The 20000-nt window shown below is 42.6% G+C and overlaps 6 protein-coding genes across 7 annotated transcripts; 3 read left to right on the top strand and 3 right to left on the bottom strand.

The window, feature by feature from the left end:
- Positions 1-959: 959 nt before the first annotated feature.
- LOC132794116 (ras-related protein Rac1) lies at positions 960-2764 on the bottom strand. The gene has a single exon (XM_060804371.1). The coding sequence runs from the start codon at positions 2417-2419 to the stop codon at positions 1841-1843; it is 579 nt and encodes a 192-aa protein (XP_060660354.1). The 5' UTR covers positions 2420-2764; the 3' UTR covers positions 960-1840.
- A 394-nt stretch (positions 2765-3158) lies between these two features.
- On the top strand, positions 3159-5267 carry LOC132792983 (acetyl-CoA acetyltransferase, cytosolic). The gene is made up of 5 exons (XM_060802531.1): positions 3159-3389; positions 3480-3601; positions 3690-3802; positions 4051-4666; positions 4722-5267. Exons 1-5 carry the CDS (start codon positions 3347-3349, stop codon positions 5004-5006), a joined length of 1179 nt encoding a protein of 392 aa, XP_060658514.1. The 5' UTR covers positions 3159-3346; the 3' UTR covers positions 5007-5267.
- A 1465-nt stretch (positions 5268-6732) lies between these two features.
- LOC132792982 (5'-nucleotidase domain-containing protein 1) lies at positions 6733-8740 on the bottom strand. Its single transcript, XM_060802530.1, has one exon. It carries the CDS (start codon positions 8600-8602, stop codon positions 7001-7003), a length of 1602 nt encoding a protein of 533 aa, XP_060658513.1. The 5' UTR covers positions 8603-8740; the 3' UTR covers positions 6733-7000.
- Positions 8741-8983: 243 nt separating this feature from the next.
- On the top strand, positions 8984-13263 carry LOC132792980 (RNA polymerase-associated protein CTR9 homolog). Its single transcript, XM_060802527.1, has 5 exons — positions 8984-9161; positions 9249-9347; positions 9410-10342; positions 10399-11235; positions 11492-13263. The coding sequence occupies exons 1-5, from the start codon at positions 9120-9122 to the stop codon at positions 13151-13153; spliced, it is 3573 nt and encodes a 1190-aa protein (XP_060658510.1). The 5' UTR covers positions 8984-9119; the 3' UTR covers positions 13154-13263.
- A 5-nt stretch (positions 13264-13268) lies between these two features.
- Positions 13269-14873, bottom strand: LOC132792984 (lipid droplet-associated hydrolase). Its single transcript, XM_060802532.1, is given in 4 exon segments — positions 13269-13802; positions 13804-13839; positions 13841-14157; positions 14230-14873. Coding segments are annotated over 4 exon segments (942 nt in total). The 5' UTR covers positions 14438-14873; the 3' UTR covers positions 13269-13421.
- A 153-nt stretch (positions 14874-15026) lies between these two features.
- Positions 15027-19849, top strand: LOC132792981 (probable E3 ubiquitin-protein ligase HERC4). Of its 2 annotated transcripts, none has more exons than XM_060802528.1 (9): positions 15027-15526; positions 15592-15769; positions 15918-16151; positions 16595-17321; positions 17381-17642; positions 17707-18039; positions 18102-18389; positions 18446-19381; positions 19448-19849. In XM_060802528.1, the coding sequence occupies exons 1-9, from the start codon at positions 15458-15460 to the stop codon at positions 19598-19600; spliced, it is 3180 nt and encodes a 1059-aa protein (XP_060658511.1). In that variant the 5' UTR covers positions 15027-15457; the 3' UTR covers positions 19601-19849. The 2 variants fall into 2 exon arrangements, with proteins under 2 accessions (XP_060658511.1, XP_060658512.1); XM_060802529.1 differs by having other exon boundaries at positions 15028-15526; positions 15592-15754.
- Positions 19850-20000: the final 151 nt, after the last annotated feature.

The following is a 20000-nucleotide window of genomic DNA, read 5'->3' as shown; positions in this document are numbered from 1 at the left end:
AATAAATAAATATTTTAAAAAATTAGAACTGTTGAATGATAATGAATACAATAAATAATATATAAGCTTGTCAAAAAACCAAAAAAGGTTTTAAGATTGTTTTGCCACATCGCAGATAGTATTACCATAATTTTGAATTCAATTTAAAAAAAAAAAATATCTCCATTTTTTTTGCCTTCTTAAGAAAAGATAACAAATAAACATCTCTTAATCAAATAAATTATTTTATCTGCTACATAAAATATAAAATGTATATAATGGGTCTGAAATAAAAACTATGTATAACAATAATAATACTAAACATTGTATTATATAAGAAAATAAGTGAGTGTTTCAAAAATGTTGTTCTTTCAAAATTCCAAAGTCTTTAAAAAATCTAATGAAAATTCCGACTAAATAAGCGTATAACAAAATGAATACGTATTTAAAACTAAATTGATTTATTATATTTAGGTAGACTTACCTTTCTCTGGAATTTCCTTTATGAGGTAATAAGTCTTCTACATTTCAGCTTCAAGTAAAGCTGTAATTATTTCTATTGCACTCAATATACAATTATATAGTTTTTTTTTATATGCTTTATTTTGAATTCCATTGACACATTTATGTATGTATTTTATGTATGTTATTAATTTGTTGCGGCTTTTTTTTCTCGACGTTTTTCTCGTTATTTAAAATACAAAGTACTCGAAAGTTTGTTTTTTGTTTTCTGTGGTTTTTCTTTGTGTGTATTTTAAATCAGTACATGTACATAGTATACGAAGGACATTATCTTATTAATATTATTATTATGTAGCTCCTGGATGTAGCAATTAAAAAGTTGTTGGTTCCACAATATACGGAAATTGCGCGAGATGCCATTTAGGAATTGCATCCCAACTTGGGCATCAAGATTTATCAAATCTCTCACTTTGACTTTTACATTAATAGTATTTATATTTTTGTATGTGTTTGTGTGATTTTCTTTTTATAATATTCTGCCTAATCTTTGCCATATTCCAGCTTCTACCTTCGATTCTCAGCAACAGTTTTATTTTGTCAATCAAACATCTAAATACAATATGTGTATAGTTTATCATATTTGTTTTTCTTTCTTTAAATTGTAATTGCAATGGAACGTTTACTGACTTTATCATCATCATTTATCATCATACTCATCATCTATATTAAGAGGCGATTGAAAAAACACATTTTCCTTTTTCAGTTTTATGCTGTTGCGACTATTCGGCTCCTTAGATACAATTTTCCTTCTATAAAGTTCTTTCATTTTATAGTTTTTTTTTTTTTGTTTTGTTTTTGGTTTTACAACATTAATTTTTAATTAACTTTTAGTTCAAATTAATGCACATGGTTGAAATTAGTAAGGAGGAGGAAATTTTAAAGGGAAGTAAACAAAAACACACGAAACGAAACAAGTGAAGAAAACGACAAAGGACGAATTAACAGGAAACAGAAACAAAACTTGTAAAGTTAGTAGAAAATTCGGTTTTCCCAAGTGTGTGTGTTGTTTATGAGAGTCTGTGTGTGTGTGTGGGCAAGTTTTAACAAAGCAAAAATAACGGGACAGGACTTCCTGCACCTGGGCACACTTTCAACTTTCAACTCTCCACTCTCCAATCTCTCTATCTTTGACTCTGGCTTACTTTCTCAGCGTGCTGGCTGCTTGCTGCTTAAGTTACATAATTTGTTATTAGTTAATAATGTTACGTTATTAAATAGACTTGACGACAAAATACAAATACAATGCTTCGTGGGTGTTCCTTCTCCATCTCTCTTTCTCAGTGTGTGTGTGTGTGTGTGTGTGTGTGTGGTGGTGTGTGTGTGTGTGCTTCTCTTAAAATTAGAGCAAGGCGCATTTACGCTTCGACTTGGGCTGCAGAACAGGGCAAAGCACCGATCTGATGGCCTCATCAAACACCGTCTTCAATCCCTTTTGCGTCAGCGCCGAGCACTCCAAATACTTCACTGCGCCAATCTCCTTGGCCATGGCCAGACCCTGGGGATATGTGATGGGCGCCAGTTTCTTGTCGCGCAGCTTCTCAATCGTATTCTTATCGTCGCGCAAATCCAGCTTGGTGCCTACCAAAATGATCGGTGTGCTGGGACAATGGTGACGCACCTCGGGATACCATTTGGCGCGCACGTTCTCAAACGATGCCGGATTCACGAGCGAGAAGCAAATGAGAAAGACATCGGTCTGTGGATACGACAGTGGACGCAAACGATCGTAATCCTCTTGACCGGCCGTATCCCATAATCCCAAGTTAATCGGTTTCGCATCGACCATCACATTGGCCGAATAGTTATCGAATACGGTGGGTATGTATTCGCCGGGGAAGGCATTTGTCGTATAGCTGATGAGCAGGCAAGTCTTACCCACGGCACCGTCGCCTACGACGACACACTTAATCGCCTGCATATTTGTTGCGTTTGCTGCCGCTGCCGCTGCTGCTGCTGCTTTGTGTAGTTGTAGTGTTGTTGTAGTTGTCTTTGGTTAGGGTGGTGTTGGCGTTGTTGTTGTTGCTGTTGGGCGAGGGCTGGGGCTGTTGCTGCTGCTACTGCTGTTGTTCCTGTTGGTGCGGCTCCCTAAAACGTCGACTTTTCAATCCTCACTAGCAATATCTTATCGCTCGCAACCTGTCTGGCAGTCGCAGGATGGGCGCGCTTGTTATATTTGCGTTTTTAATGCGCGTTTTGTGCGTTTTTTATGCAGCAAAAAAAATAATTTTCTGTGTACTGCCTGATATCGTATCGATATAACAACACATCGATAGCGTGAAGAGCAATAATCGCATATACCGCTTATCGATGTGGTTGCCGGTTTCGGCTATCGATTGTCTGAAGAGTTTGTAAATAAATAAATCAAATGAACATAAGAAATTATTTAATTAATTATTATGTCAGTAAAAATAGCAATAATCATATTTTTTATTTAGCTTATAATTCATAAAAAGTTATTAAATGCAGCAAAAACTAAAAAAAGGAATGGGCTAACGAAATTCAAGTAATTTAAAAATGAACGTATTTCTTGCTTAAAGATGCAGCTAATATTAAATTGTGTTGGCAGTTATATTATTTATATATTTAAATTATTTAGCCAAAATTCAAATAATCGGTTGACTAATCGATTGTCCTGCAGGTGTCACCGGAGCACACAGAGTCTATCGGCACGGCGAATTCGTTACTGTGAATGCGGTTTTCGCCGGTGTGAAGCCAATTGTTTAAACGCGCTGACTGCAGCAACAGCAACAACAGCTAAGAAGCAACACGTTCGTGCGCGCTATATTTATTACCTATTTCTTTTGAAATATTATAAACATTTGCTCGACCTTTTTGATTGCCAACCATGTCTGACGTGTACATTGTATCTGCGGCGCGTACACCAATTGGTAAACAACATGATTTTCATAGAAAAGTGATGCAATATTCCCAAAAACACAAACACTCAACAACAACAAACAAAACTTTCTCTCTTTTAGGTAGCTTCAATGGCACACTTTCTAAACTGAAGGCATCCGATCTGGGCAGTGTGGTGATCAAAGAGGTGCTGCGCAGGGCCAATGTCGAGGCTGCTCAAGTCAACGAAGTCATCATGGGCCAGGTACAAAAGTCTATTCTATATGAATGCTAATTTGATTGTTATGTAAATGCCGCCGAAAATACTGCAATTGCTTACTTTTATCGTGCAGGCACTCACGGCGGGTCAAGGTCAAAATCCGGCACGTCAAGCATCTCTCAAAGCCGGACTGCCCATCGAAGTGCCCGCCTATGGCATCAATATGCTCTGCGGCAGCGGCTTGAAGTGAGTATTGGAAAGATTGGGATTACTTTTTGACAAACTATTGAATGCACCGTTCATGAGAAGTGCTAATTGAGCTCCTGAAACCAGTTATGGGAAACCTTAGCATGGATTAAAACCTTAACTGAACTGATCACAGTCCACGTAGCATGTACTTCAATCAGTGCTTAACGCAGACGCAAACCACTTTAATCACATCATATTTATTTCAAAATGCAGTCGTTGTATTTACCACATTTTTCCTCTTTTAGAACTGTAACACTTGGCTACCAGGCCATCAGATCAGGAGATGCCCAAATTGTCATTGCCGGCGGCCAGGAAAACATGTCTTTGGCACCACACACACTTCACCTGCGTGCGGGCGTTAAATTAGGCGCTGCCAGCATGGTGGATTCACTGCTGAATGATGGCCTGACCGATGCCATGGATCTGATACACATGGGAGTCACGGCCGAGAATCTCGCTGCAAAGTATCAAATAACCCGCGAGGCTCAAGATGCGTTTGCTGTGCAATCCCAGCAACGTGCTGGCCACGCACAACAACAAGGCTTCTTTGATAAGGAGATTGTGTCGGTTGAGATTAAGGATCGCAAGGGTAGCACACAGTTTGCCAAGGACGAGTACATCAAGGCGGACAGCAGCGTGGAAGGTTTACAAAAGCTGCGCGCTGCCTTCAAGGAGAATGGCACCGTAACGCCTGGAAATGCTTCGGGCGTGAATGATTCGGCGGCTGCGTTGCTGCTCATGTCGGGCGAGGAGGTGAACAAGCGTAGCCTCAAGCCGCTGGCCAAGATTGTGGGCTGGACCCAAAGCGGCATTGAACCCAACGTAATGGGACTGGGTCCAGTGACAGCGGTGGAAGCTTTGGTAAGTATCTGAATATTAGTATTGAAAACCTATTAAACACATCCATATTTTATAGTTAACTAAACTCAACTGGAGTCGCGATGATGTGGATCTGTATGAGCTGAATGAAGCATTCGCTGCCCAATCGCTGGCTGTGCTGCAGTGCCTCCAACTGGACAGCAGCAAGGTGAATGTGAATGGCGGCGCAATTGCTTTGGGTCATCCAATTGGTGCTTCAGGTGCACGTGTGCTTGTCACGTTGCTCTACGCTCTGGAACGCACTGGCGGACGTCGTGGCATCGCCTCCCTCTGCATTGGCGGTGGCATGGGCATCGCTTTAGCTGTTGAGCGAATCATTTAAAACATTTAAGCTGTCAGCCAATTAGCTCAATTTGCATCAATTTTCCACTACTTGTTGTCAGCTGTACAGTTTTTTGTATTATTCATTTTCCTTTTGGGTATTTCAAATGGTCACAAAAATTGCAAAAACATATTGTATTTTAGTTTGCATTATATTTTTCGAAATTAATGTAAATGTTATGCGACGTTGTTCGTTATTTATTTAGACTTACAGATGTAAAGAAGCACGGGTATAATTAAACTTTTAACTATTTATAAAAATTCTTTATGAAAAATACTATATATTAAAATGACTTGTTTTAGTATAGTATATACTGTATTGTATAGTATATACTGTATAGTAATAGAGTATATACTGTATAGTGTACTAGTTATTTATAGTTTATTTTTCATACTTTGTTTTACATATTTAAAGCAAGTTGCATTTTATTTGTCGAAATTAGTAATTCTTATGAGGCATTTTCTATATTTATGGTTTTAATTCAACTTTTTAACTATATAAATTCTATATGAAAAATTCAATACGAAAAATACTATATTTAAAAGTGACTTTTGGCAAGTCTTTAGTTAGTTTTAGTTATTAGCTAAGCCTCTCTGGGATCGTATATTAAAGGGTTTTGTTTACAAACGCAAATTTCCATTTACAACATTGTCGGTTAGGTTGGAAAATTTTACAATTTCGAGATTATTTTAAATTTCATTTCGAAATACAAAATATGATAGGAACAGCTTCAAAATTCTACTCTTTACGGGGTATAACAATATCTGTTCGACGAATTATTTGATTATTTATTCGCATGATGCAAACAAATTCAACCTCGAGAAAATATTTGAATTGCAAAACAATTGCGTGTTTCTCTTTCAGACAAATTTCATTTAGAAATTCTTGGAATTTCATTGCACACAAGATGCAAAAATATACAATTTATGGAACAGAACAGTTGTTGCTTGTAAATAATCTATATATATATCGCCTCGAATTCCAATTGATGCACAAATATTTGAAAAGGGCAGTTGCATAACCCTCATAAGTTGTTCAAAGAATAGATTATAACACAACTATATATGTATGTACATATATCGAGTATAACAGTTATTCGGTATTAATTCTAATTGAATCTAATGATCAAATTGTTGTACTACGAATACATTTCACAATACTTGAAATAAACAAGAGCGTATCATAAAGGGGAATAATAGTTAATTGAATCCCACAGAATCAGCACAATTTATAGAGCATAACAATTTTGGATTGAATGTGTTATAAAAGAATATATCATATATACAAGTTTATAGTTTTTCGAGATTAATTCCAATTGAATCACGTAATGAAATTGTTGCATTTACAAATACATTTCAGAAATTTTTTAAATTGCGATAAATCACAAGAGTATCTCATATCAGGGGAATAATATTTCATTAAATCCCACAGAATTTGCACAATATATTGTATATAACAGTTTCTAGTTTTTCGGGATTAATTTCAATTGAATCTTGTGGTTACAGATACATTTCTCAATACTTGAAATTCAACTGAGAAAAATACAATTTTTAGGGTAATACTTTTACTATTTTAAAGTGCAACAAGGGCATCTTGATATTTAATTTGAATTGAAGACGAGAAATTGGAAGAAGATTATATCACAAATGAATATGCTTTAGAAACTTAAAAACATTTTAAAACTTAAAAAAATTGAAAATTTTTAAAACATATTCACTTTTGATAGAATCTGCTTTGAATCTTTCGTCTTGAATTAAAATAAAATATTAAGAACTTGTTGCACTTGCAAATAGAGTTGGAAATACACTTTATAGGACAACAATGCCTGAGTCGAATAATGTTCTATTATAAGATGCATTATATAGTATAGGGGTTAACAATCTCTATGGCTTTTTATTGTACTTCAAATTGAATGCAGTTCGCGAGCAGGTTATCAACGTCAGGTCAACGTCATCAGGTTGCTTATCACCATCATCCATCTTCATTCTGATTCATTAAATGCTGCCGCCATGCCAAGAGGTCGTTAGGTTGGTGCTCAGCAATTGCTTGGGCAGTGTCGGATAGAAGCCATTCACATTGTTGGACACAATGCGCTCGGTGGGCGACAAAGCAGCCATTTGTTCCATGGACGACACACAGATCTGTGCGTAGTTGGCGATGAAACCGGACCAAAGAGTTGGCGTGTTGTTAATGATGAAATAGGAATCCCAGAAATTGGATGAGACCACCGCATTGAAGGCGTAGTTCTGTTGATCCACCATTGACAACTCCTCCACAATGGCCACCGTATCAAAGTCACGATGCTTGACCGGCGTATAGACGTCCTGGATGATGTTGTCTCCGAAATACAAAGCCCGCGCCTCGCTCGTCTCCTTGTTCAGCAGCTTGGCCATGGCCTGATGCAACTGATGCCAGTTGCCCTGCGAATAGATCTCGCCCAGCTTTAAATCCGCCTGCAGACTCAGCTCGCTGTTGGGTACCTCACGCTTGGCATCCGCATCCACGGCCATGAAAGGACGTTGCATGGTAAAGAATCCGGGTTTCTTGGCAAACGTCAGCACAAAATCGAATTGTTGCTGCCAATCGGCGCCCAGCGCCTGAGTTGCAGTCAGATTGGCAAAATCAATGTTGGAGCCGGTGAGCAGAAAAAGTTTCTTGCCATTGGCACGCAGCTCACGCAGCCAATCAAGCAGCTTTCGGCTGCTTTGGAGTACATAGCGTTGTGGCTCCGCCCGCATGGCCTTAAAGTAGAGACTCTTGTCATTGCTGAAGTTATCCCGACTGTAGTTGTGCATCAGACCATCGAGCAGATCATGCCACACTCGATACTCCTTGACTGCGCCGCCTGCTGCTTTGTCCACCAAGTCCACAGCCTGGGCAAACACCAGAGCAGCAGGCATATCAAAGTAATCCATCAGCGCACGCATCTGCAGTGCAGCCGGACCATTCCACGTGGACAGTGGATCATTGTAGAAGGCTGTGGTGACATCCCAACGTCGTTCTGGGCCATAGATGGCCACAATCTCTGCATCGCTAAGGAGCCGCGTGCCGTGTGTGGCACGCAGAACTTGCGCCTCATTGCTCAGCTTCAGCACATTGCCACGCGTGCCGTCCAACATTAGACCCTTCTGCAAGAAGTCAAGGTCCAGCTGCTGAGTCAACAGCGCCGGCGAGTAACCTTTGTGCTCCACCAGATATTGCTTGAGCACATTATAGATTAATGTCGACATCTCCAGCAGATCGTAGCGCAAAAGCGTGCCATCGAGATCGAAGCCAATGATGTCGTAGTCCATCAACGTTAATTCCTTACAATACGAATTCATTATTGTGCTTGCCGAATAGCGAGAGTATTTTGATGTTATTAACTGTGCGGCTGTCGTCGGTTGAATGGGTCGTCGGCTGAGCAGCTGATTGTTGTTGTTGTTGTCTCGTGTGCAATTTTGCGCCAATTTTACGTAGCTTCGACAGCCGTTACGTAAGTGCCTGTGAACATCTGTTTGACTTTGTTTGTATACTTCCCTTGCTATTGTTGTTATTGCTGCTGCTGTTGTGGCGCCCACTTGGCACACGCCCACCCGCCGAACACACGCGTGCATTTTGTTATTTGATTGATCTAGCACATTTCTCGCTTTAAATTTTGAACTTTATTATTAATTTTACTATTTATTTGTATTTTGCTACATTATTTTTTATCAATAATACACTATGCACTGCCAACTCACAACAGCTCGTGCCTAACTATCGATAGCACTTTGGTAGTGAGACCTTAAACGATGAAATATTTCATTTATGGTATATTGTATATACCATGTGTTGAAATATGGGTATTTAAAATAATGTTTATGTAGAAACAAAATAGCTTTATTAAGAAATAATAAATTAAAATAAAAATTATTTACTTCATATATGAGACAAATTATAATATCATTTGCCTGTAAAATTATCGATAAATCGAATAAGCAACTCTACACGACGAGCATCGCAACTCGCCGGAGTGTGAATGTTTTCTTTTCGGGTACCGCATTAAAAGAAATATAAATTGTGATTTTCGTGGCGAAAATACGCGTTTAATTTGCCCAAGTGTTTGGCCCGCGAGCCACGCCAGCCGCCATCATGTCCACATGCATCGAAATTCCGCTGCAGGACACGGACGAGGTGAGTTTTGAGAAGCTTCACAAGCAGCATCCTCAACAACGCGACCGCGTTTGCAAAAAAATGATACCATGAAAAATATGCTTGCAGGTTATCGAGGTGGATCCGGATCAATTGCCAGAATGCTCGGAAGTGTTTAGCATTCTGCTGCAGGAGCGTGCTCCACTGCACGTCTGGGTTAATGTGGCTGTACGTATGGCAATAAATAAATAATCCTCGCCAGCTCATATCCAAATGTGTCTTTTCTGCAGTTGGCTTACTACAAGCAAAAGAAGACTGATGACTTCATCACGCTACTGGAGGCAGCACGTGAAAAGGGCACCAAGGACTACCGTGATTTTAAAACGGATCAAATGCGTGCCCTCGACATGTTGGCCGCCCACTACGTGCAGGAGGCGTATCGCGAAAAGTCCAAGGATAAGAAGCGCGAGCTCTTCATGAAGGCCACCAATCTGTACACGAGTGCGGACAAGATTATTATGTACGATCAAAGCCATTTGCTCGGCCGTGCATACTTCTGTCTGCTTGAGGGCGATAAAATGGATCAGGCAGATGCTCAGTTCAATTTTGTGCTGAATCAGTCGCCCTCGAATATTCCATCGCTGCTGGGCAAAGCGTGTATTGCGTTCAATCGCAAGGATTATCGCGGTGCCATGGCATTCTACAAGAAAGCACTGCGAACGAATCCCAATTGTCCGGCCAATGTGCGCATTGGCATGGCGCATTGTTTCCTCAAGATGGGCAATGCCGAGAAGGCCAAGCTGGCATTTGAGCGTGCTCTGCAGCTGGATCAGCAGTGTGTGGGCGCCTTAATTGGTCTGGCGGTTTTGAAGCTCAATCAACTGGAGCCCGAGTCCAATAAACTCGGTGTGCAGATGCTGTCGAAGGCCTACACTATTGACAATGCCAATCCTATGGTCTTGAATCATTTGGCTAATCATTTCTTCTTCAAAAAGGACTATCAGAAGGTGCATCATCTGGCTCTGCATGCTTTCCACAACACGGAGAACGAGGCGATGCGTGCCGAGAGTTGTTATCAACTGGCGCGCAGTTTTCATGCCCAGAGCGATTACGATCAGGCTTTCCAGTACTATTATCAGTCCACGCAGATTGCGCCGGCCAACTTTGTGCTGCCCCACTATGGACTGGGCCAGATGTACATCTATCGCGGTGACACAGAGAATGTAAGTAAAGTTTTATCACTGAATTAAACAGATTTAATATCATCTTCATTTTACAGGCTGCTCAGTGCTTCGAGAAGGTGCTGAAGATTCAGCCAGGCAACTACGAGACTATGAAGATTCTGGGCTCACTATATGCGCACTCCAATTCGCAAACCAAGCGCGACATGGCCAAGACCCATCTTAAGAAGGTCACCGAACAGTTTCCTGAGGACATCGAAGCCTGGATTGAATTGGCCCAGATCTTGGAGCAGAATGATCTGCAAGCCTCGCTTAATGCCTATGGCACTGCGTCCAGCATTTTGCGAGACAAAGCCAAGTATGAGATTCCGGCGGAAATTCAAAACAATGTCGCTTCTCTGCACTATCGTTTGGGCAATCTGAAAATGGCCAAGGATACGTTGGAGTCGGCGTTGCAACATGCCAGCTCCGAGATGGATAAAGATGTCAAGTACTACGAGTCCATTCAGGTCACGATGAAGTACAATTTGGCACGCTTAAACGAGGCCATGAGCAGCTTTGATGTGGCCGATAAATTATACAAGGAGATTCTCCAGGAGCATCCCAATTACATTGATTGCTATCTACGTTTGGGTTGCATGGCTCGCGACAAAGGTTTAATCTTTGTGGCCTCCGATTTCTTCAAGGATGCGCTGAACATCAACAATGATAATCCCGATGCTAGATCATTGTTGGGCAATTTGCATTTGGCTAAAATGCAGTTTGCTCTCGGCCAAAAGAACTTTGAAACTATATTGAAGAATCCGGCAACAGCTTCGGATGCGTATTCGTTGATTGCGCTAGGCAATTTCTCGCTGCAAACGCTGCATCAGCCCAGTCGCGACAAGGAGAAGGAACGCAAGCATCAGGAGAAGGCGTTGGCCATTTTCAAGCAGGTAAGCGAGAAGAGATTGAAGCAAAATAGTTTGAGAAGGTAAACCTTATGTTTTGGTTCGAAATTCAAATGATTCATATTGAACTTTAAACATAAATAATCTAATTTATTGATAACGCTACTATATAAACATTATTCGAGTTTACGAATTATACGGTTCACTTTCTTGATCAAGTTCACATTGTTATCTAAAACCAAAACGCTTCAATTGCCATCTCTCTCTTGTTATCAATTTTAACCTTTCAACTTTTTTGCAGGTTCTCCGCACTGATCCACGTAACATTTGGGCCACCAATGGCATTGGCGCCGTCCTCGCCCACAAGGGATGCGTCATTGAGGCGCGTGACATCTTCGCCCAGGTGCGTGAAGCCACCGCGGACTTCTGCGACGTGTGGCTGAACATTGCCCACGTCTATGTGGAGCAGAAGCAATACATTAGCGCCATTCAGATGTACGAGAATTGCATGAAGAAGTTCTACAAGCACAACAACGTCGAGGTGATGCAGTACCTCGCTCGTGCCTATCTCCGCGCCAACAAGCTGGTCGAGGCCAAGGCTGTGTTGCTGAAGGCGCGTCGCGTTGCGCCCCAGGATACGGTGCTGCTGTTCAACATTGCTGTGGTGCTGTCGCGCCTGGCCATGGCCATACTTAAGGATGAGAAGTCCACACTGGAAGTGGTGTTGCAGGCGGTGCATGAACTGGAGCTGGCGCACAAGTATTTCCAATACTTGTCGGTGCATGGAGACAAGACGCGCTTCAACATCGAAGTGGCTGCCGTGGAGGCCAACACGTGTCAGGATCTGTTGTCGCAGGCGCAGTATCATGTGGGACGCGCTCGTCGTATCGATGAGGAGGAGCGCACGCTGCGACGTCGCCAAGAGGAGGAGCGTGAAGCCTTCAAGTTGAAGGTGGCGGAGCAACGCAAGCGTCGCGAGGAGGAAGCAAAGACAACAAAAGATCAATTGCTGGCCAAGCGACAGGAGTACGTGGAGAAGACCAAGAATTTGCTGATCATTGCGGATGCACCTACCGAAAAGGAGCGCAAAAAGGGCAGCGGACGACCGCGCAAGGATGACTACATTTCCGGCACCGACAGCGGAGATGGAGGTGGCGGTGGCGAAGGTAATGAACGTCCAGCGAAGAAGAAGAGCAAAGGGGAGCGCAAGAAGGGAAGTGGTGGACGCAAGCGCAAGACGGAGAAATATGAGAGCGATAGTGAGGAGGAATCCGGTGGTCGTGGTGGCGGCGGTGGCGACAAGAAGCGCAAGAAGAAGAAGCAGCAGGCAGCCAAGGCCGCCAAGGAGTCGAAGGAGAAGTTGTCGGGCAAGCAGCGGCTCAAGATTGTCTCCAAGGAGACCATCTCGACCAGCGAGTCGGAGAGCGACGGCAAGCGTAGCAGAAGTCGCAGCAGGAGTAGGAGCAAGTCCGGCAGTCGCTCGGGCAGCGCCAGTGGCAGCAATCGCAGTCGCTCCGGCAGCCGGAAGAGCGGCAGTCGTAGCCGTAGTCGCAGTGCAAGTGGAAGTGGCAGCGACCGGGGACGCAAGCGCAGCCGGAGTCGCAGTGGCAGCGGCAGTGAAAGCGATGGCGTCGCTCAGCGCAAGCGTGCCAAGAATCGCATTGAATCTGGTGGCGAATCGGATCGTTCGCGTTCCAAGTCACGTTCGCGATCACGCTCCAAATCCGGCTCTCGTTCCCGTTCTCGTTCACGCTCCAAGTCTGGCTCTCGGTCGAAGTCGGGCTCCCGTTCACGTTCTCGCTCCCGTTCTGGCTCCAAGTCGCCATCTCGTTCACGTTCTCGTTCGCATTCACGTTCCCGCTCCAAGTCGAAGTCGAAGTCCAAATCCAGGTCACGTTCACGCTCTGGTTCCGGCTCCCGATCGCCGTCACGCTCCCGTTCCGGATCGCCGGCCAGCAATTGATAGCTGATTGATGCCCCAATCCTTTCTTTGTACAATTTCAAAATGCAAATGTTAAATGAAGCAACTGCAAAAGACTTGCAATGCAATTAAAGATACAAACAACAAGTTAATAATGTTCGTTTTCGTGTATATTTCTCTACCAACTTTAAAATGGTATTTGTATTCACAATGCATCTGTCTGGAAAGAAAAATTTCGAGAGAGCTACTTTTACGCTTACAAACTTAATTAAGATTAGGCAACAATTGGCTAACTGACAACACTTGCAACTCAGTTGGATTGCACATTTTGCTGTATCATGTTGCTGACAATGGTGGCCATCGGCTTGGAATGACGCAGCACAAAGGCGTGAGCAATCTTCTTGCTGTCTAGCTTTGCATCCACCTGGGGAAATTTCTGCTTCAGTTGCTCATAGTAGGACACGGGCACCCATCCATCGGTGGTGCCATAATAGAACTTTAACAGCCCTAAATTCTCCTGCACCAACTCGCGTTGTAAACCACGGACTCGGGACATTTCATCGTCGGCCAAGAAGACAACTTTCTCGGCCACCGATGCCTTGGTGTACTTTAGAGCCGTGCCCGTGAATTGTTTGGGAATGGAAAAGATGAGGAAATAGATTTGAATGAGCAGGATTCGTAACCAAACGGGGGAGCACATTGAAAAACGTGAAAAACACGTAACCAAAAAACGGAATACAGCGGCATGGCGATCTTGGTGAAGAGCCAGCCATTGGGTGATTCCATCATGCGTTCGATGGTGGGGAAAAGCATGTAACACTTTTTGACTCGCTGCCTTATCTCCTGCTCCTGCAGCAGCTGGAGTATCATCCAGGCGCCAATCGAGTGACCAATCAGATGAATCTTGACATCACGCGGCACATACTTCTTAATGAACTCGATTTTGTGCGTAATTTGACCGTCCAAATTGAACAGCTCTTGATTGCCACTCAGCTGGGGCACTTCGCGTATGCTGGCGGCTGGAGGATCATCATGACCAGCGTGACCTTGAAGGAAAAGTTTTATTAAAATTGGAAAATTACACGTTTTAAATCCAGATCTCTAGGATTGTACTTTACCTATCACCCACACTGGTAAATTTTGTCCACTGGAGCCCAGCTCCTTTCGCAGTGCATCGCCAAACTCTGTGTAGAATCCAGGTAATCCCGGATTACCTGTTATGCAAATAACCAATTCCTTGGTGTCGTTGAGCGACTCTTCAATCCATTTGCCCCACGTTATAATATGCGTGGGTATATTATTTATGTTTACAAACGCTTCCTGCATTTTTCTTCCTTATGTTTTTGTTGGCGTGGCAACAAACAACGAACAACTGTTCGATGATGACCGAATAATACCATAAACAGGTGAAAATCAATGAGACTTTTCCCTCGCTGCAACCGGTTTTTGAAATAGCACTAACCCACTTCAAAGACCGTTAACTTTCGTATTTTTCAATTACGCGGGTTAATCACCAATATGATGGCAGCTATACGGTTGCCTTTTTGGCTTTAATCTACTGTTGTAAATTTTAATTGCACACAAAAAGTTCAGAGTTCAGTCATCAGCTTACTTATTTCGCCGGCTAGAATTTGCCAACTGCTCTAAATGGCGCTGTCCACTCTCCCATCGATAATCAGAACCGTGGCAATTTATTTACTTATGTTTATTGAATAATTTTTTAAATGACAAGAAGATTTTGCAAAATTATATTAAACACTTTTCAATGATAAATATTCTTTGGAAAGATTCTCAAGTTACAACTACTAATCGCATTAACAGCCCGTCTCTTCGATATCGATTGTTATCGATAGGCGAGGGCAGTTGCATCTAGTTGCTTGGGACTTTTAGCAGTGCCAAACAGTTGGCAGTCCCGTTTATTATTTGTTGGTTTCTTTTGTTGTTGTTGCGGTTTTGATTTGTTATAATTTGCTATTTGTTACTAGGAAGAGCATTCGACTTTAAAGCTTTAATCCATTTCGTGTTAAAAACAGACACATACTCAATGTGTCAATAAATCGAACCAGGTAGTTTCCAAGCGCAAAAAAAATACATTCTCTGCTGCAGTGCATCTTATTGGAAATGCAGCTGTGTGTGTAGGGGAATAAAAGCTAAAACAAATAAAAGTAAAGAATGTTGCCTCAACTTTGTGGAAGCATTCTCGAACTTTCGGCGATATCACAACAAATTGGACAGCGGCTACAGAGTGGCAAAAGTGATTACAATAGATTACAATAAGCACACACATACAAATACAACGAATATAACTGCTTTGAAAAAGGGGGTAGAAAGGGTGAGTGAAGCACCATGGAATTGTACTGCTGGGGCAACACATCCCATGGCCAATTGGGTCTGGGCGGCATTGAGGATGAACAGGTAAACATATGAGATTCTGCTTTGGATTGAAATAGATTTTGAATTTTTCATCATCTCTGCTTTAGATATTGACGCCCAGAAAAATACCCTGGAAACCGGATTCGTCGGTGGTACAGATTGCATGCGGTCATGGTCATACGCTCTTCCTGACGACCAGCGGAAAGGTTTATGCTTGCGGCAGCAATGATTACTCGCAGCTAGGACACGATCTGCCCACCAAAAGGCCACGTATGTGCCCATTTCGTATGTACAACAAATTCCATTCTCGTTGGTACACTACTTGTCCCTCCCTTTCATTCCCCTTCCACATTTCACCACATGTTGCATGTTATACAGTTCGTGAGTACACTTCACAGCCTGCCCCTCATAACAACTCTTTTTTTTATTCTAGTGGAAATTCCCGAACTACAGGATTATGTGATAAGTCAGATTGCCTGCGGCAGTCGACACTCGATGGCTCTAACCGATTGGGGTCAGGTGCTCAGCTGGGGTGGCAACGAGTTGGGTCAGCTGGGGCACGCCAACAATCAGGCCAACGAGCTGCCCAAAATTGTGCGTGCTTTGCTCTCCAAGACTGTCGTCCAAGTGGCGTGTGGCAAGAATCATAGCATGGCGTTAACCAGCGGTAAGTAAATTCGATAATCAGAGTTAATCCTAACTTTCTAGTAGCCAATTACATACATACTACATATACATACATACATACATACATATGGCAAGTTTATTTCTGTCTGTTTTTGGGGAAGTCCCTTTATATATATTTTTGTGTCTGCAACATTATTATTGAATTGCATCATACAAAAGTGTGATCGGAAATAGAAATTAATAAAATTCTATAGAATGTGTTTCAATATGTGTTTATTATAAACATACCAATTAATTGAATTTTTATTATTGTAGAATAAGGAATTTCAATACCACAAAAATAGAATTTATGCCACTTTTCCTATTTGTCAGATAAGTGCAAATTATAAGACAAATCTATTTACTAAAGTCTTTAAAAAATGGATCTATGCTAAGCCTTAGTTAAAGCCTACCAAAAATTAATCCTAAAGACTTCCTTTGCAGGTGGCGAGGTCTATACATGGGGTTCCAATCAGTGTGGTCAACTAGGTGTGCAGTCACCCCATGAGTTATACGACTCCAATCGTCCCATGCTGTTGACTTCATTGCTGGGCATTCCAGTTGCAACAATTGCCTGTGGCGGCAATCACTCGTTTGTCATCTCCAAGTCCGCCGCTGTCTTCGGTTGGGGCAGTAATAATTGCGGTCAACTGGGACTCAATGATGAGACGAATCGTGCTTATCCCACACAGTTGAAAACTCTGCGCACGCTTGGCGTGCGTTTTGTTGCCTGTGGCGATGAGTTCTCCGTCTTCTTGACCAACGAGGGAGGCGTTTTCACTTGCGGCGCTGGAGCATATGGACAGCTGGGTCATGGCTACAATGCCAACGAGATGCTGCCGCGCATGGTGGTCGAGCTCATGGGCAGCACCATTTCACAGGTGACCTGCGGCAGTCGTCACACGCTGGCATTGGTGCCATCGCGGGGCCGCATCTATGGCTTCGGCTTAGGCAGCTCGGGGCAGCTGGGAACACGTGGCACCAAGAACTTGAACCTGCCACAGGTTGTGGTTGGTCCTTGGGTGTCGCCCAGTGGCTCTGCATTGCTGCAATCAAATGCTGCTCAGGCTTCGGTGGTCATTCGTCAGATCTTCTCGGGCGGTGATCAATCGATTGTGACCACATCGTACTACGTGGACAAAGTGCCGCCCACCGACTGTCGCATTTACCGGTGAGCAAGACAAAATATGATTATTACACGCTGTTCTAATTTCTCTCTTCAATTTGCAGACCCAAATCACAGATTCTGAAGTTGACGGCGGAGGACACAAAACAATGCACTCGCTTCAAGGAGGGCGATCAAAGCGATCTTGATCTACTGCACTCCATGGAGCTGATCTTTAAGAGTCAGGCCTGTATTAATGGTTCCTTTTTACTGGATGAGGACAAGCATTTCGCCTGCTCGTCACGCAACTATGGCTTGGATCTGAAGAAAGCTCAACTGGCTTTCGACAATTTACGCAAAGTGGAAAATGAGAGCATCAAGCAAGTGGTACACTTTAGTCAAAAGTTGTAGCACATAGTGGCAAACATTCAACTGTCGAATTCTTTTGTAGATCTGGGAGAACCTGACGAAGGAGCTGATAGGCTCGTTGGTCGCCTCGCCGCCGGATGCGGAAAGCTTGCGGATCTATATATTACTGCCACTCTATCATGAGTTTGGTAATTCCAAGCACTACAAGACACTGCACGTTCCCTTTGCCCATGCCTTCATCAATCTGACGGAGAATCCATACAAGGTGCTCAAGAAATGGTGGACTGATATGCCTCTCGAGTATTTTGAGCAAATGGTGAACAATTATCTTCACGTTGTGATGCACATCATTCGCTTTAAGATGGGTCTCGAGGTCATCGATTACAATCATCGCGAACAGCAGAATGTCAGAATGGTGAGTCGCTGAATTTCTATTTGCTGTACATAATACTAATGATTGAATGCCATTGGTGGTAGGTCATGCCTCGCAATGCAGATTTGAATATAGTGCTGATCATGCTGTATAAGCTGACGACCATTAACGAATTACGTGAAGATCGTCTCAACTATCAACACTTTCAGTTGCCGGATCTGACCGATTATGTGGATGTGCAGCGAGAATATCTATACTGGGCATTGTCGGATTCGCAACAGCCATTCAACATCTGCCGTTTTCCATTCCTATTCGATGCGTCTGCCAAGACGTCGCTGCTGCAAGCTGATCAAGCGCTTCAAATGCAATCCGCCATTGCGAACTCGATGAATGTGAGAAATTGTACAACAATTTTTGTGTTTATTTACTTATTTTCGTTTGTTTGTAGAATATCATGACACTGCTTCAGTACGGACATAATTCTCAGTTTATTGTCTTGAATGTGACACGAGAGAATATCGTGCAAGACTCGTTGCGTGAACTACAACGCTACAGTCAAAGGGATCTCAAAAAACCGCTGCGAATCAAGTTTCACGGCGAGGAAGCCGAAGATGCCGGCGGTGTCCGTAAGGAATTTTTTATGCTGCTCCTGAAGGATCTCATTGATCCGAAGTACGGCATGTTCAAAGAGTTCGAAGACTCTCGTGTCATGTGGTTTGCGGACGTCAGTTTCGAAACAGAGAACATGTACTTCCTCATCGGTGTTCTTTGTGGCTTGGCCATCTACAATTTCATCATTATCAATCTGCCTTTTCCACTGGCTCTCTATAAGAAGCTTCTGGAGAAACCTGTCAATTTAAGCGATTTACGTGAGATGTCGCCTGCAGAGGCGAATTCCTTGCAATCCCTGCTCGATTATGAGGGTGATGACTTTAAGGACACCTTCGATTTGACATTTGAGATAACGCGCGACATTTTCGGCGAGCCAGAAACGAGGCCTCTGAAGCCCAATGGCGGTGAGATTGCCGTCACAATTGAGAACCGGCAGGAGTTTGTTGATCTCTATGTGGATTTCATATTTAACGAATCCGTTGAGGTGCATTATCGTGCCTTTCACAAGGGTTTCATGAAGGTCTGTTCAGGCAATGTTATGACGCTCTTCCATCCAGAGGAACTGATGGCCGTTGTCACTGGGAACGAGGAATACGATTGGCAGGCACTGGAGGATAATTGTGATTACAAGGAAGGCTACACGTCCGCCGATGAAACGGTGCAATGGTTTTGGGAAGTTTTCCACGATCTGACCGACGCTGACAAGAAGAAATTCCTTCTGTATTTGACAGGCTCAGATCGCATACCCATTCAGGGTATGAAAGCCATCAAGGTATAATTTAATTGCCAACTGTTTTGTTTAAGCTGCTAATTATATTATTATTTTCCATGCCAATAGATTATAATACAACCCACCCAAAACGAACGCAGCCTTCCCGTTGCCCACACATGCTTCAATTTGTTGGATCTGCCACGTTATAAGACCAAGGAGCGACTCAAATATAAGCTACTGCAAGCGATACAGCAAACTCAGGGCTTCAGTCTGGTCTAAACATTTCATAAAATGCCTACGCGCAAGTTGAGTACAGGAAAACTGCTATAATATATTTTTGCATTTGTCCTAAATTCTAAGAACTAGGAAGAACAAAAAGATGAACGCAATTCTTTTCAGAGATCAAATCAACTGAAATGCTATTGTGTACTATATAGCTTTAGATAGCGTTTTTAGTATAGATAACATATTGTTATAGTAATAAATTTGGTGAATTAACAATAAAAATGGAGTGTGCCTGAAATGAAATCAATTTGTATTATTTGTAAGCAAAATACTTTTCAAATCAACCGCCTCAACAGTTTGGTATATCGATAAACGATAGAAACAAACACGACACGGCACGACTTTGGCACATCGCTATTCAACCGCTGATTGTTGTTGTTGGTCGTGCAAAATG

This window comes from Drosophila nasuta, chromosome 3, assembly GCF_023558535.2.
Source record: "Drosophila nasuta strain 15112-1781.00 chromosome 3, ASM2355853v1, whole genome shotgun sequence".
Taxonomy (NCBI): Eukaryota; Metazoa; Arthropoda; class Insecta; order Diptera; family Drosophilidae; genus Drosophila; species Drosophila nasuta.
Note: the sequence above shows the minus strand (reverse complement) of the source record. Positions and strands in the feature narration are given on the sequence as shown.